Here is a 16,663-nt window from a genome sequence, read left to right on the forward strand (position 1 = left end):
AGTAGATTGGCGTGCCACTCTAGATCCAACTAGAGTAGACTCTGAGTAGATTGGCGTGCCACTCTAGAACCAACTAGAGTAGACTCTGAGTAGATTGGCGTGCCACGCTACAACACAACTGACTACAGTAGAAAAGCTTATTAGAGGTATCCGTCTCTCTCCAGGTAGTTTCACACAGAGACCTCTGAATGAACTCCTGAGGCCACGCCACTGTACCCAAAGAGAGCGAGGGACAGAGAGAGACAGATATAGGGAGAGACAGACAGATGCTGAGAGAGAGATTCAGAGGTAGAGAGAGAGAGATGGGGTGAGAGAGAGAGAGAGAGACAGATATAGGGAGAGACAGACAGATGCTGAGAGAGAGATTCAGAGGTAGAGAGAGAGAGATGGGGTGAGAGATCAATATAGAGAAAGAGAGACAGATGGTGAGAGAGGGAGAGAGAGTAATGATGTGTGTGAGAGAGGGAGAGTGGAGAGCAAGCAAGCTGGGAAGAGGAAGTGACAGAGTAGGAAGAGAGTGGCATAGAGTGGATATAGGGTGTATATAGTGGGATATCATGCATATAGTGTTATGTAGTGTACGACCTAGAGGCTAGGGTGTTATTTGGGATTCAGACCCGTTGAGCTGAACAGTGTGGTGGCCAACCAGTCCAGTGAGCTGAACACAGTGTGGTGGCCAACCAGTCCAGTGAGCTGAACACAGTGTGGTGGCCAACCAGTCCAGTGAGCTGAACACAGTGTGGTGGCCAACCAGTCCAGTGAGCTGAACACAGTGTGGTGGCCAACCAGTCCTGTGAGCTGAACACAGTGTGATGGCCAACCAGTCCAGTGAGCTGAAGACAGTGTGATGGCCAACCAGTCCAGTGAGATGAACACAGTGTGATGGCCAACCAGTCCAGTGAGCTGAACACAGTGTGAGGGCCAACCAGTCCAGTGAGCTGAACACAGTGTGATGGCCAACCAGTCCAGTGAGATGAACACAGTGTGATGGCCAACCAGTCCAGTGAGCTGAACACAGTGTGGTGGCCAACCAGTCCAGTGAGCTGAACAGTGTGGTGGCCAACCAGTCCAGTGAGCTGAACACACTGTGGTGGCCAACCAGTCCAGTGAGCTGAACAGTGTGGTGGCCAACCAGTCCAGTGAGCTGAACAGTGTGGTGGCCAACCAGTCCAGTGAGCTGAACAGTGTGGTGGCCAACCAGTCCAGCGAGCCAAAGAGTCTGGAACTCGAGGGTAGCGTGTGTCTCTGTGTGGCGTCCAGGGAAATGATCTCCCCCATTTGCACGAGACACTTAATAGGAAAGGTGATAGGGAAGGTGATAGGAAAGGTGATAGGGAATGTGATAGGGAAGGTGATAGGGAAGGTGATAGGGAAGGTGATAGGGAATGTGATAGGGAAGGTGATAGGGAATGTGATAGGGAAGGTGATAGGGAATGTGATAGGAAAGGTGATAGGGAAGGTGATAGGGAATGTGATAGGGAAGGTGATAGGGAAGGTGATAGGAAAGGTGATAGGGAAGAAATGTGATAGGGAAGGTGATAGGGAAGGTGATAGGAAAGGTGATAGGGAATGTGATAGGGAAGGTGATAGGGAAGGTGAATCGCCTGGTTGCTTTTAGCTACCGTGCTCAGTATTGAAGCCTATTAAAATAAACCTCATTTTCTATTAGTTGCAAGTTTGCAGTCTTTTGTAAAAGCATGCTGTTATGAACATGCATTCTGTTGACTTGGCTCTCAGTAGCCTACCTCTCACTACCGTTCTCAGCATGAAATCCTATTCAAAACCTCCTTCTCTGTTAGTTGCGAGTCTGGCTGTAATATTTGTCAGCATCTCAGCGATGTGCAGTAGAATCCTGCTGTTCTGAACACATGTTCTCTTGAGGAGTCGGTCCTCAGACCAACTCACTGGGCTGGTCAGAGGAAGGCCCTAAAACGACTCCAGCCACCCGAGCTTGTCCTCAGATCCTCAGACCAACTCACTGGGCTGGTCAGAGGAAGGCCCCAAAACGACTCCAGCCACCCAAGCTTGTCCTTAGATCCTCAGACCAACTCACTGGGCTGGTCAGAGGAAGGCCCTAAAACGACTCCAGCCACCCGAGCTTGTCCTCAGATCCTCAGACCAACTCACTGGGCTGGTCAGAGGAAGGCCCTAAAACGACTCCAGCCACCCGAGCTTGTCCTCAGATCCTCAGACCAACTCACTGGGCTGGTCAGAGGAAGGCCCTAAAACGACTCCAGCCACTCGAGCTTGTCCTCAGATCCTCAGACCAACTCACTGGGCTGGTCAGAGGAAGGCCCTAAAACGACTCCAGCCACTCGAGCGTGTCCTCAGATCCTCAGACCAACTCACTGGGCTGGTCAGAGGAAGGCCCTAAAACGACTCCAGCCACCCGAGCTTGTCCTCAGATCCTCAGACCAACTCACTGGGCTGGTCAGAGGAAGGCCCTAAAACGACTCCAGCCACTGAGCTTGTCCTCAGATCCTCAGACCAACTCACTGGGCTGGTCAGAGGAAGGCCCTAAAACGACTCCAGCCACTCGAGCTTGTCCTCAGATCCTCAGACCAACTCACTGGGCTGGTCAGAGGAAGGCCCTAAAACGACTCCAGCCACCCGAGCTTGTCCTCAGATCCTCAGACCAACTCACTGGGCTGGTCAGAGGAAGGCCCTAAAACGACTCCAGCCACTCGAGCTTGTCCTCAGATCCTCAGACCAACTCACTGGGCTGGTCAGAGGAAGGCCCTAAAACGACTCCAGCCACCCGAGCTTGTCCTCAGATCCTCAGACCAACTCACTGGGCTGGTCAGAGGAAGGCCCTAAAGAGCCACCCAAGAGGCTTCTAAACAGCTTCTACCCCCATGAGACTCCTGAACACAATGTCTTCAAATGGCTACCCAGACTATTTGCATTGCCCCCTCCCCCCTCCCCTCCCCCCCTCCCCCCCCCCTCTCCCTCTCTTTACGCCAATACTACTCTGTTGCCATCTATGCATAGTCACTTTAATAATTCTACCTACATGTACATAGTACCTCAACTAACCGGTGCCCCCGTACATTGACTCTGTATTGTGGTACCCCCCTGTATATATTGTTATTTTACTGCTGCTCTTTAATTACTTGTTACTTTTATCTCTTATTCTTATCCATATTTTTTTTAACTGCATTGTTGGTTAGGGGCTCGTAAGTAAGCATTTCACTGTAAGGTCTACTACACCTGTATTCAGCATTTCACTGTAAGGTCTACTACACCTGTTGTATTCAGCATTTCACTGTAAGGTCTACTACACCTGTGGTATTCAGCATTTCACTGTAAGGTCTACTACACCTGTGGTATTCAGCATTTCACTGTAAGGTCTACTACACCTATTGTATTCAGCATTTCACTGTAAGGTCTACTACACCTATTGTATTCAGCACTTCACTGTAAGGTCTACTACACCTATTGTATTCAGCATTTCACTGTAAGGTCTACTACACCTATTGTATTCAGCATTTCACTGTAAGGTCTACTACACCTGTGGTATTCAGCATTTCACTGTAAGGTCTACTACACCTGTGGTATTCAGCATTTCACTGTAAGGTCTACTACACCTGTGGTATTCAGCATTTCACTGTAAGGTCTACTACACCTGTGGTATTCAGCATTTCACTGTAAGGTCTACTACACCTGTTGTATTCAGCATTTCACTGTAAGGTCTACTACACCTGTGGTATTCAGCATTTCACTGTAAGGTCTACTACACCTGTTGTATTCAGCATTTCACTGTAAGGTCTACTACACCTGTTGTATTCAGCATTTCACTGTAAGGTCTACTACACCTGTGGTATTCAGCATTTCACTGTAAGGTCTACTACACCTATTGTATTCAGCATTTCACTGTAAGGTCTACTACACCTGTGGTATTCAGCATTTCACTGTAAGGTCTACTACACCTATTGTATTCAGCATTTCACTGTAAGGTCTACTACACCTATTGTATTCAGCATTTCACTGTAAGGTCTACTACACCTATTGTATTCAGCATTTCACTGTAAGGTCTACTACACCTATTGTATTCAGCATTTCACTGTAAGGTCTACTACACCTATTGTATTCAGCATTTCACTGTAAGGTCTACTACACCTATTGTATTCAGCATTTCACTGTAAGGTCTACTACACCTGTGGTATTCAGCATTTCACTGTAAGGTCTACTACACCTGTGGTATTCAGCATTTCACTGTAAGGTCTACTACACCTGTGGTATTCAGCATTTCACTGTAAGGTCTACTACACCTGTGGTATTCAGCATTTCACTGTAAGGTCTACTACACCTGTGGTATTCAGCATTTCACTGTAAGGTCTACTACACCTGTTGTATTCAGCATTTCACTGTAAGGTCTACTACACCTGTGGTATTCAGCATTTCACTGTAAGGTCTACTACACCTGTTGTATTCAGCATTTCACTGTAAGGTCTACTACACCTATTGTATTCAGCATTTCACTGTAAGGTCTACTACACCTGTGGTATTCAGCATTTCACTGTAAGGTCTACTACACCTGTTGTATTCAGCATTTCACTGTAAGGTCTACTACACCTGTTGTATTCAGCATTTCACTGTAAGGTCTACTACACCTATTGTATTCAGCATTTCACTGTGAGGTCTACTACACCTGTTGTATTCAGCATTTCACTGTAAGGTCTACTACACCTGTTGTATTCAGCATTTCACTGTAAGGTCTACTACACCTATTGTATTCAGCATTTCACTGTAAGGTCTACTACACCTATTGTATTCAGCATTTCACTGTAAGGTCTACTACACCTGTTGTATTCAGCATTTCACTGTAAGGTCTACTACACCTGTTGTATTCAGCATTTCACTGTGAGGTCTACTACACCTATTGTATTCAGCATTTCACTGTAAGGTCTACTACACCTGTTGTATTCAGCATTTCACTGTGAGGTCTACTACACCTATTGTATTCAGCATTTCACTGTAAGGTCTACTACACCTGTGGTATTCAGCATTTCACTGTAAGGTCTACTACACCTGTGGTATTCAGCATTTCACTGTAAGGTCTACTACACCTGTTGTATTCAGCATTTCACTGTAAGGTCTACTACACCTGTGGTATTCAGCATTTCACTAATAAAATTTGATTTGTTTATCGATCCTCCTAATCTGCATCTGAACTGTGAATTTCAGGACATTTGAAATTACAAGACAAACTTGCCCTCTTGGCTCTCAGCTCAACATTGCCATCTGCTGGTCGCCGTACCACAGTACAGTGCAATGGATTTTGTTAAAGTACTGTACCGCCCAAAACACAGTTCTTTATTTGTATCTGCTCATGACCTCAGCTGCTGTCTTCATAATGATAATACATGGGTTTTATATTAGGAGCTTTTCAAGGACCCTAAGACCCATCATCAAGGACCCTAAGAGCCATCATCAAGGATCCTAAGACCCATCAACAAGGACCCTAAGACCCATCATCAAGGACCCTAAGACCCATCATCAAGGACCCTAAGACCCATCACCAAGGACCCTAAGACCCATCACCAAGGACCCTAAGACCCATCACCAAGGACCCTAAGACCCATCACCAAGGACCCTAAGACCCATCATCAAGGACCCTAAGACCCATCATCAAGGACCCTCAGACCCATCATCAAGGACCCTCAGACCCATCATCAAGGACCCTCACACCCATCATCAAGGACCCTAAGACCCATCATCAAGGACCCTAAGACCCATCATCAAGGACCCTAAGACCCATCATCAAGGACCCTCAGACCCATCATCAAGGACCCTTAGACCCATCATCAAGGACCCTCAGACCCATCATCAAGTACCCTCAGACCCATCATCAAGGACCCTAAGACCCATCATCAAGGACCCTTAGACCCATCATCAAGGACCCTCAGACCCATCATCAAGGACCCTAAGACCCATCATCAAGGACCCTCACACCCATCATCAAGGACCCTAAGACCCATCATCAAGGACCCTAAGACCCATCATCAAGGACCCTTAGACCCATCATCAAGGACCCTCAGACCCATCATCAAGGACCCTCAGACCCATCATCAAGGACCCTTAGACCCATCATCAAGGACCCTCAGACCCATCATCAAGGACCCTCAGACCCATCATCAAGGACCCTCAGACCCATCATCAAGGACCCTAAGACCCATCATCAAGGACCCTTAGACCCATCATCAAGGACCCTCACACCCATCATCAAGGACCCTCAGACCCATCACCAAGGACCCTAAGATGCTTGACTTGTCCCATCATCTTTTTTAAAATCTTTAATCACAGCCTTTTTACTGTAATGATGATTGATCTCAACACCTTCAGCAGCTGTTGATGTTCCTGCTGAGGTGGAGGTGGAGGTGGTAGGGGCAGGAGGTCTCAGAGAGAGAAGGATGTCTGGTTCGTCCTGTTGGACCCCTGCCCCCTCACCTCCCCTAACTTTCCCCAAATTCATGCTCCAGACCCTGACAGAGCTGTGGCTGGTGGACCAAAGTCTTGGCTGCAGCAGCAGTGGTGGTCCTTGGGCTGGAGCCCGAGGGAGAGGAGGGAGCGAGTGGAGGCCCAACAGACAGCCCTGGACGCCCCCAGAGGCTGGCCTTACTGGAGGAGGAGATCCAGAGTTAGACCCGGAGACAGCCACCATCCTGGGGGATAGGATGAGCAGGCTTGAGGGTCAGCCACCATCCTGGGGGATAGGATGAGCAGGCTTGAGGGTCAGCCACCATCCTGGGGGATAGGATGAGCAGGCTTGAGGGTCAGCCACCATCCTGGGGGATAGGATGAGCAGGCTTGAGGGTCAGCCACCATCCTGGGGGATAGGATGAGCAGGCTTGAGGGACAGCCACCATCCTGGGGGATAGGATGAGCAGGCTTGAGGGTCAGCCACCATCCTGGGGGATAGGATGAGCAGGCTTGAGGGACAGCCACCATCCTGGGGGATAGGATGAGCAGGCTTGAGGGACAGCCACCATCCTGGGGGATAGGATGAGCAGGCTTGAGGGACAACCACCATCCTGGGGGATAGGATGAGCAGGCTTGAGGGACAGCCACCATCCTGGGGGATAGGATGAGCAGGCTTGAGGGACAGCCACCATCCTGGGGGATAGGATGAGCAGGCTTGAGGGACAGCCACCATCCTGGGGGATAGGATGAGCAGGCTTGAGAGGGTCAGCCACCATCCTGGGGGATAGGATGAGCAGGCTTGAGGGACAGCCACCATCCTGGGGGATAGGATGAGCAGGCTTGAGGGACAGCCACCATCCTGGGGGATAGGATGAGCAGGCTTGAGGGACAGCCACCATCCTGGGGGATAGGATGAGCAGGCTTGAGGGACAGCCACCATCCTGGGGGATAGGATGAGCAGGCTTGAGGGACAGCCACCATCCTGGGGGATAGGATGAGCAGGCTTGAGGGACAGCCACCATCCTGGGGGATAGGATGAGCAGGCTTGAGGGTCAGCCACCATCCTGGGGGATAGGATGAGCAGGCTTGAGGGACCAGGACTGATGGTTTGTGCTGATGGACCACGACCCGCTGCTTGAAATGTCTGCTGGAATATGTGGTTTTGCTTTGGTTCCCGAGAAACCCCAAGCACATACAGGAAGAGTAGCTTGAAGGAGAGTCCCTCCACCCTGCGCTTACTCACCCAGGGACTGACCTTGTTCTTCAAGAGACAACGCCAGACTTAACAAGCTGCTGTGTTATGTTGTCGACTCGAAATGTCTGCTGCAATATGTGGCTTTGCTTTGCTCCCCGAGGACAATGTTACATTATTAGCCACAGCAGCTGCTGAGCCTGTGTGTGAACTAAATGACAAATCTATATGACTTCCTGTGGGAACCCGTCAGTCCCAAGACATCCACTGTTCCGTGTGGTAAATGGCAGAAGGCTTAAAATAACTCTACGACGCCACACAGAAGAAGAAGAAGAATGGGGTCTAACTTTTTATACATTTTAATAGTCTTAACTTTCACAAGTGGAAACTTCTCATTGTGAGGATATCACAATGCCGCCGCCACACGCTTCTCTTGTATAACCACAGCTTGATATTGTCTGTTTCTTCCTCTGAAGTACTTTGCTCAGCTATGGATGTCTTGTCCTGGCCCCGTTGTGTTCTCACTTGGCTTTGCAGCAGATACGTAGAGAAGAATGCTAATTGGCTTTGCAGCAGATAGGTAGAGAAGAATGCTAATTGGCTTTGCAGCAGATAGGTAGAGAAGAATGCTAATTGGCTTTGCAGCAGATAGGTAGAAAAGAATGCTACTTGGCTTTGCAGCAGATAGGTAGAGAAGAATGCTAATTGGCTTTGCAGCAGATAGGTAGAAAAGAATGCTACTTGGCTTTGCAGCAGATAGGTAGGTAAGAAATCTACTTGGCTTTGCAGCAGCTGGTAAAGAGGAATGCTACTTGGCTTTGCAGCAGATAGGTAGAGAATAGTTCTACTTGGCTTTGCAGCAGATAGGTACAGAATAATTCTACTTGGCTTTGCAGCAGATAGGTAGAGAATAATTATACTTGGCTTTGCAGCAGATAGGTAGAGAAGAATTATACTTGGCTTTGCAGCAGATAGGTAGAGAATAATTCTACTTGGCTTTGCAGCAGATAGGTAGAGAAGAATTATACTTGGCTTTGCAGCAGATAGGTAGAGAAGAATGCTACTTGGCTTTGCAGCAGATAGGTAGAGAAGAATTATACTTGGCTTTGCAGCAGATAGGTAGAGAAGAATTATACTTGGCTTTGCAGCAGATAGGTAGAGAAGAATTCTACTTGGCTTTGCAGCAGATAGGTACAGAATAATTCTACTTGGCTTTGCAGCAGATAGGTAGAGAAGAATGCTACTTGGCTTTGCAGCAGCTGGTAAAGAGGAATTCTACTTCCACAGAAAGAAGTGTGGCACTTTGTTTGGTCACATACCACCAGTCTCAGGCCATGCTGTCTGTGATTGGTTCTCCCTCTCTTCGGTGCCAGTAAAGGATGACTGGTTTGAGTTGTTGGATTGTTCACCTCCTCCAGAGCCAATCTCAGTCCCAACTCTCATACCCACCTGTACAGCCTCAAGTCTATGTAATTGCGCTGCGCCCTGGTGGTCACACGAGTAACTGCCTTCAGTAAGGTGCCGTATGGGGCAATTTGTACATGCTTTATGAGGTGTGTGTGTGTGTGTGTGTGTGTGTGTGTGTGTGTGTGTGTGTGTGTGTGTGTGTTATGTTGAGTGTGAACTCTCCTCTCCCTCCACTCCTCCCGTTCCCCTACAGCCATGGTGTCCACTCCAGACAAGAGCACTCGTCCTGTCAGTGCTCCCATCATGTCCCCTATCTCTCCCGGGGATATCGCACCGTCCCCTGTGACCTCGGGCCTGCCCCGCGGTGAGCGGCGAGAAGCCTCCACCCCCACGGTTCGCAAGTCCCGCTCAGCAGAGAGGAAAACCAAAGAAGAGGCCAAGGTGGAGAGCAAGGTGACAGAGGTCTCCAAGACACAGAGCTCCAGACCACAGTCCACCCCAGAGTTCAAGGTATTACACACACATACGCTCACTGAATCAGGACACACTGCAACTCTCTTGTGATGTAACAGGATGCTGTCTCATTGCACGATGATGTCATTTCTATCAGCGCTACTACAGAACACATTGTACAGTATTTAATTGGTCACTCACTGAACCAGGTTGACTACACGAGGATGACAGAATTGCTAGCAACAAATTTCAATGCAAGACAGCAGTTCACATGTACAGTTGAAGTCGGAAGTTTTACATAAATACACTTAGGTTGGAGTCATTAAAACTCAGTATTTCAACCACTCCACAAATTTCTTGTTAACAAACTATAGTTTTGGCAAGTTGGTCAGGACATCTACTTTGTGCATGACACAAGTAATTTTTTCAGCAATTGTTTACAGACAGATTATTTCACTTATAATTCACTGTATCACAATTCCAGTGGGTCAGAAGTTTACATACACTAAGTTGACTGTGCCTTTAAACAGCTTTGAAAATTCCAGAAAATGATGTCATGGCTTTAGAAGCTTCTGATAGGCTAATTGACATAATTTGAGTAAATTGGAGGTGTACCTGTGGATGTATTTCAAGGCCTACCTTCAAACTCACACAAATCAAAATAAATCAGCCAAGACCTCAGAAAAAAAGATTATAGACCTCCACAAGTCTGGTTCATCCTTGGAAGCAATTTCCAAACATCTGAAGGTACCATGTTCATCTGTACAAAGAATAGTACGCAAGTATAAACACCATGGGACCACGCAGCCGTCATACCGCTCAGGAAGGAGACGCTTTCTGTCTCCTAGAGATTAACGTACTTTGGTGCGAAAAGTGCAAATCAATCCCAGAACAACAGCAAAGGACCTTGTGAAGATGCTGGAGGAAACAGGTACAAAAGTATCTATATCCACAGTAACACGAGTCCTATATCGACATAACCTGAAAGGCCGCTCAGCAAGGAAGAAGCCACTGCTCCAAAACCGCCATAAAAAAGCCAGCCTACGGTTTACAACTGAACATGGGGACAAAGATTGTACTTTTTGAAGAAATGTCCTCTGGTCTGATGAAACAAAAATAGAACTGTTTGGCCATAATGACCATCGTTATGTTTGGAGGAAAAAGGGTGATGCTTGGAAGCCAAAGAACACCATCCCAACCGTGAAGCACGGGTGGCAGCATCATGTTATGGGGGAGCTTTGCTGCAGGAGGGACTGGTGCACTTCACAAAATAGATGGCATCATGAGGTAGGAAAATGATGTGGATATATTGAAGCAACATCTCAAGACATCAGTCAGGAAGTTAAAGATTGGTCACAAATGGGTCTTCCAAATGGACAATGACCCCAAGCATACTTCCAAAGGAAAGGCCATCACAAAGCCCTGACCTCAATCTCAAAGAAAATATGTGGGCAGAACTGAAAAAGCGTTTGCGAGCAAGGAGGCCTACAAACCTGACTCAGTTACACCAGTTCTGTCAGGAGGAATGGGCCAAAATTCACCCAATTTATTATGGGTAGCTTGTGGAAGGCTACCCAAAACGTTTGACCCAACTTCTGACCCACTGGGAATGTGATGAAAGAAATGATAGCTGAAATACATAATTCTCTCTACTATTATTCTGACATTTCACATTCTTAAAATAAAGTGGTGATCCTAACTGACCTAAGACGGGGACATTTTACGAGGATTAAATGTCAGGAATTGTAAAAAAAATATATAAAAAAACTGAGTTTAAATGTATTTTGCTGAGGTGTATGTAAACTTCCGACTTCAACTGTATTTAGGCTTTATAGAGTATCACTGTTTAACAGAGGTTTATTAATGGGAGCCGTACCCATAGACATCATTTGGGTGTACCAAAAGCCTGTGCTCCAGTTAGAGCGTAGCAGCGCCGCCCTGTTGGCAGAACACTGTAGTGCGTGAGCTCTGAGCTGTCTGTGTGATATACCACCACTGCAGAGGGAGGGAGCCAGGAGGAGTAGGCATCATGCCCCTGCAGTCACCACCACCACCAACGGGACAGAGAGAGAGAGAAAGAGCCAGGTTTGTGGCCTTATCGACGCCTAGCTAGCACAGCATGAGACGCGTGCACCAACTGTATGCATGTGACTAATATATGAATACTTGGGGACGTGGTTTTAACATTAGACACATACCGACTGTATGAGTCTGACTAATATATACATGGGGAGGGTTATAATACTAAGAGACATTAGTACTGTCTGTCTGAAATACCGATGGCTGGGGTTTTAACGTCTGTCTGTCTGTCTGTCTGTCTGTCTGTCTGTCTGTCTGTCTGTCTGTCTGTGTCTCTGGGGTTTTAACGTCTGTCTGTCTGTCTGTCTGTCTATCTGTGTCTCTGGGGTTTTAACGTCTGTCTGTCTGTCTGTCTATCTGTGTCTCTGGGGTTTTAACGTCTGTCTGTCTGTCTGTCTGTCTGTCTGTGTCTCTAAAATACCGATGGCTGGGGTTTTAACATCTGTCTGTCTGTCTGTCTGTCGGTCGGTCTAAAATACCGATGGCTGGGGTTTTAACATCTGTCTGTCTGTTTGTGTCTGACTAAAATATACGTGTGGAGGGTTACAAGCATAACATTAGTATTACTACTGTATGTGTAGTCTCTCATGCCAGACTCACGGCAGCTGTGAGTCTCTCTACTGTATGTGTAGTCTCTCATGCCAGACTCACGGCAGCTGTGAGTCTCTACTGTATGTGTAGTCTCTCATGCCAGACTCACGGTAGCTGTGAGTCTCTACTGTATGTGTAGTCTCTCATGCCAGACTCATGGCAGTTGTGAGTCTCTACTGTATGTGTAGTCTCTCATGCCAGACTCACGGCAGCTGTGAGTCTCTCTACTGTATGTGTAGTCTCTCATGCCAGACTCACGGCAGCTGTGAGTCTCTCTACTGTATGTGTAGTCTCGCATGCCAGACTCACGGCAGCTGTGAGTCTCTACTGTATGTGTAGTCTCTCATGCCAGACTCACGGCAGCTGTGAGTCTCTCTACGGTATGTGTAGTCTCTCATGCCAGACTCACGGCAGCTGTGAGTCTCAACGGTATGTGTAGTCTCTCATGCAAGACTCACGGCAGCTGTGAGTCTCTCTACTGTATGTGTAGTCTCTCATGCCAGACTCACGGTAGCTGTGAGTCTCTACTGTATGTGTAGTCTCTCATGCCAGACTCACGGTAGCTGTGAGTCTCTACTGTATGTGTAGTCTCTCATGCCAGACTCACGGCAGCTGTGAGTCTCTACTGTATGTGTATTCTCTCATGCCAGACTCGCGGCAGCTGTGAGTCTCTACTGTATTTGTAGTCTCTCATGCCAGACTCACGACAGCTGTGAGTCTCTACTGTATGTGTAGTCTCTCATGCCAGACTCACGGCAGCTGTGAGTTTCTACTGTATGTGTAGTCTCTCATGCCAGACTCACGGTAGCTGTGAGTCTCTACTGTATGTGTAGTCTCTCATGCCAGACTCACGGCAGCTGTGAGTCTCTACTGTATGTGTATTCTCTCATGCCAGACTCACGGTAGCTGTGAGTCTCTCTACTGTATGTGTAGTCTCTCATGCCAGACTCATGGTAGCTGTGAGTCTCTCTACGGTATGTGTAGTCTCTCATGCCAGACTCGCATCAGCTGTGAGCTGTGTAGTCTCATGCCAGACTCACGGCAGCTGTGAGTCTCTCTACTGAATGTGTAGTCTCTCATGCCAGACTCATGGTAGCTGTGAGTCTCTACTGTATGTGTAGTCTCTCATGCCAGACTCATGGCAGCTGTGAGTCTCTCTACTGTATGTATAGTCTCTCATGCCAGACTCATGGCAGCTGTTAGTCTCTCTACTGTATGTGTAGTCTCTCATGCCAGACTTGCCTTAGCTGTGAGTCTCTCTACTGTATATGTAGTCTCTCATGCCAGACTCACGGTAGCTGTGAGTCTCTACTGTATGTGTAGTCTCTCATGCCAGACTCACGGCAGCTGTGAGTCTCTACTGTATGTGTATTCTCTCATGCCAGACTCGCGGCAGCTGTGAGTCTCTACTGTATTTGTAGTCTCTCATGCCAGACTCACGACAGCTGTGAGTCTCTACTGTATGTGTAGTCTCTCATGCCAGACTCACGGCAGCTGTGAGTCTCTACTGTATGTGTAGTCTCTCATGCCAGACTCACGGTAGCTGTGAGTCTCTACTGTATGTGTAGTCTCTCATGCCAGACTCGCGGCAGCTGTGAGTCTCTCTACTGTATGTGTAGTCTCTCATGCCAGACTCACGGTAGCTGTGAGTCTCTCTACTGTATGTGTAGTCTCTCATGCCAGACTCACGGCAGCTGTGAGTCTCTCTACTGTATGTGTAGTCTCTCATGCCAGACTCGCATCAGCTGTGAGTCTCTCTACGGTATGTGTAGTCTCTCATGCCAGACTCACGGCAGCTGTGAGTCTCTCTACTGAATGTGTAGTCTCTCATGCCAGACTCACGGTAGCTGTGAGTCTCTACTGTATGTGTAGTCTCTCATGCCAGACTCATGGCAGCTGTGAGTCTCTCTACTGTATGTATAGTCTCTCATGCCAGACTCATGGCAGCTGTTAGTCTCTCTACTGTATGTGTAGTCTCTCATGCCAGACTCGCCTTAGCTGTGAGTCTCTCTACTGTATATGTAGTCTCTCATGCCAGACTCACGGCAGCTGTGAGTCTCTCTACTGTATGTGTAGTCTCTCATGCCAGACTCACGGCAGCTGTGAGTCTCTCTACTGTATGTGTAGTCTCTCATGCCAGACTCACGGCAGCTGTGAGTCTCTCTACTGTATGTGTAGTCTCTCATGCCAGACTCACGGCAGCTGTGAGTCTCTCTACTGTATGTGTAGTCTGACTAAACTAATCATACGTGGAGTGGGTTAAAAAATGAGACGCATGCCATTACTGTATCAAATCAAATGTTATTTGTCACATGCGCCGAATACAACAGTGAAATGCTTACTTACAAGCCCTTAACCAACAATGCCATTTTTAAGAAAAAATATGAAATGTATTTACTAAATAAACTAAAGTGAAAAATAAAAGAGCTAAAATAACAATAACGATAGGGGGTACCATTACCGAGTCAACGTGCGGGGGTACAGGTTAGTCGAGGTAATTGCCGTGCGGTAGCAGAGAGAACAGTCTGTGGCTAGGGTGGCTAGAGTCTTTGGTAATTTTTAGGGCGTACCTCTGACACCGCCTGGTATAGAGGTCCTGGATGGCAGGAAGCTTGGCCCCAGTGATGTACTGGGCCGTACGCACTACCCTCTGTAGCATCTTGCGGTCGGAGGCCGAGGAATTGCCATACCAGGCGGTGATGCAACCAGTCAGGATGCTCTCGATGGTGCGTTTTGAGGATATGAGGACCCATGCCAAATCTTTTCAGTTTCCTGAGGGGGAATAGGCGTTGTTGTGCCCTGTTCACGACTGTCTTGGTGTGTTTAGACCATGATAGTTTGTTGGTGAAGTGGACACCAAGGAACTTGAAGTTCTCAACCTGCTCCACTACAGCCCCGTTGATGAGAATGGGGGCGTGCTCTGCCAGGTCTCTGATCTCCCCCCTATAGGCTGTCTCATTGTTGTCGGTGATCAGGCCTACCACCGTTGTTTCGTATGCAAACTTAATGATGGTGTTGGAGTCGTGCTTTGCCACGCAGTCATGTGTGATCAGGGAGTAGAAGAGGGGACTAAGCACACACCCCTGAGGGGCTCCCGTGTTCAGGATCAGCGTGGCAGACGTGTTTTTGCCTACCCTTACCACCTGGGGCCGGCACGTCAAGAAGTTCAGGATCCAGTTGCAGAGGGAGGTGTTTAGTCCCAGGATCCTTAGCTTAGCGATGAGCTTTGTGGGGACTATGATGTAGGACACTGAGCTGTAGTCAATGAATAGCATTCTCACATAGGTGCTCCTTTTGTCCCGCTTTCTGAAAGCAGCAGCTCTACCCTTTAGCTCAGTGAGGATATTGCCTGTAATCATAGCTACTTGTTGGGGTATGTACATACAGTCATTGTGGGGACAATGTCATCGATGCACTTATTGATGAAGCCGGTGACTGATGTGGTGTACTCCTCAATGCCATCGGATGAGTCCTGGAACATATTCCAGTCTGTGCTAGCGAAACAGTCCTGTAGCTTAGCATCTGCGTCATCTGACCATTTCCGTATTGAGCAAGTCACAGGTACATCCTGCTTTAGTTTTTGGTTGTAAGCGGGAATCAGGAGGATATAATTATTGTCAGATTTGCCAAATGGAGGGAGAGGGAGAGCTTTGTACGCGTCTCTGTGTGTGGAGTAAAGGTGGTCTAGAGTTTTTTTTTTTTTTTTCTCTGGTTGCAGATTTAACATGCTGGTAGAAATGAGGTCAAATGAATTTAAGTTTCCCTGCATTAAAGTCTCAGGCCACTAGGAGTGCTGCCTCTGAATGAGCATTTTCTTGTTTGCTTATGGCCTTATACAGCTCGTTGAGTGTCTGACTAAACTATTGATACGTGAAGTGGGTTCAAACATGAGACGCGTGATGTTACTATATGTGTGTCTGACTAAACTAATAAAACATTGATACGTTTCGGGGATCCGCAACATGAGACACGTTTCATTTAAAAATATATATATTACCATATGTGTGTAACGTCTAAAATATTGATACATGGGGTCGGGGTTGTTAAATTAGATTTTTGTTCTAGCAAATGTCTGTCAGACTAAAGTTTTGATTTGGGTTTGAAACAGACTCATGGGGCTCTAACCTTACTGTTTCTGCCTCTCTCTTCCCTCGTCTGGGGGGTGGTCAGCAGCATTCGTCCCGAGAGAGAACCGACATGGAGACGGTGCGAGTGAGGAAGGTTAGATATCTGTCTACAGTTCATTTGTGTCCCAAATGGCACCCTATTCCCTATGTAGCGCACTACTTTTGGCCAGAGCCTATAGGGAATAGGGTGCCATTTTGGGACATACCCTCAGTGTTTCGCATGAGTCACCATCCTCATCCTCGCATCTCTCCCTTTATTTGAAACTATTTCTATTGCAAAAGAGAAAAAAAATACAAACCATTTTTGTTTGTTCATAATGTTTTTGTTTGTTAGTTGTTTTTTTGTTTTTTCTCTGTCCTCCAGCCTTGTATATCTACTGTACAGTGTCGT

At 47.4% G+C, this 16,663-nt stretch overlaps 1 protein-coding gene across 10 annotated transcripts in view; it reads left to right on the forward strand.

Annotated features, from left to right (window-relative positions):
* The window catches only part of LOC115124205 (protein 4.1-like), a 176,614-nt gene that overhangs the window by 75,974 nt on the left and 83,977 nt on the right, over positions 1–16,663 (forward strand). For 8 of the 10 annotated variants that reach the window (XM_065020172.1, XM_065020174.1, XM_065020178.1 and 5 more), the window contains 3 exons: positions 9,276–9,532; positions 11,477–11,560; positions 16,319–16,366. In XM_065020172.1, the coding sequence (XP_064876244.1) occupies positions 9,276–9,532; positions 11,477–11,560; positions 16,319–16,366 (389 nt within the window). The remainder of the gene's footprint in view (positions 1–9,275; positions 9,533–11,476; positions 11,561–16,318; positions 16,367–16,663) is intronic. The other 2 variants (XM_065020177.1, XM_065020180.1) reach the window with 2 other exon arrangements.

Source organism: Oncorhynchus nerka, linkage group LG7 (assembly GCF_034236695.1).
Source record: "Oncorhynchus nerka isolate Pitt River linkage group LG7, Oner_Uvic_2.0, whole genome shotgun sequence".
NCBI classification, from domain to species: Eukaryota; Metazoa; Chordata; class Actinopteri; order Salmoniformes; family Salmonidae; genus Oncorhynchus; species Oncorhynchus nerka.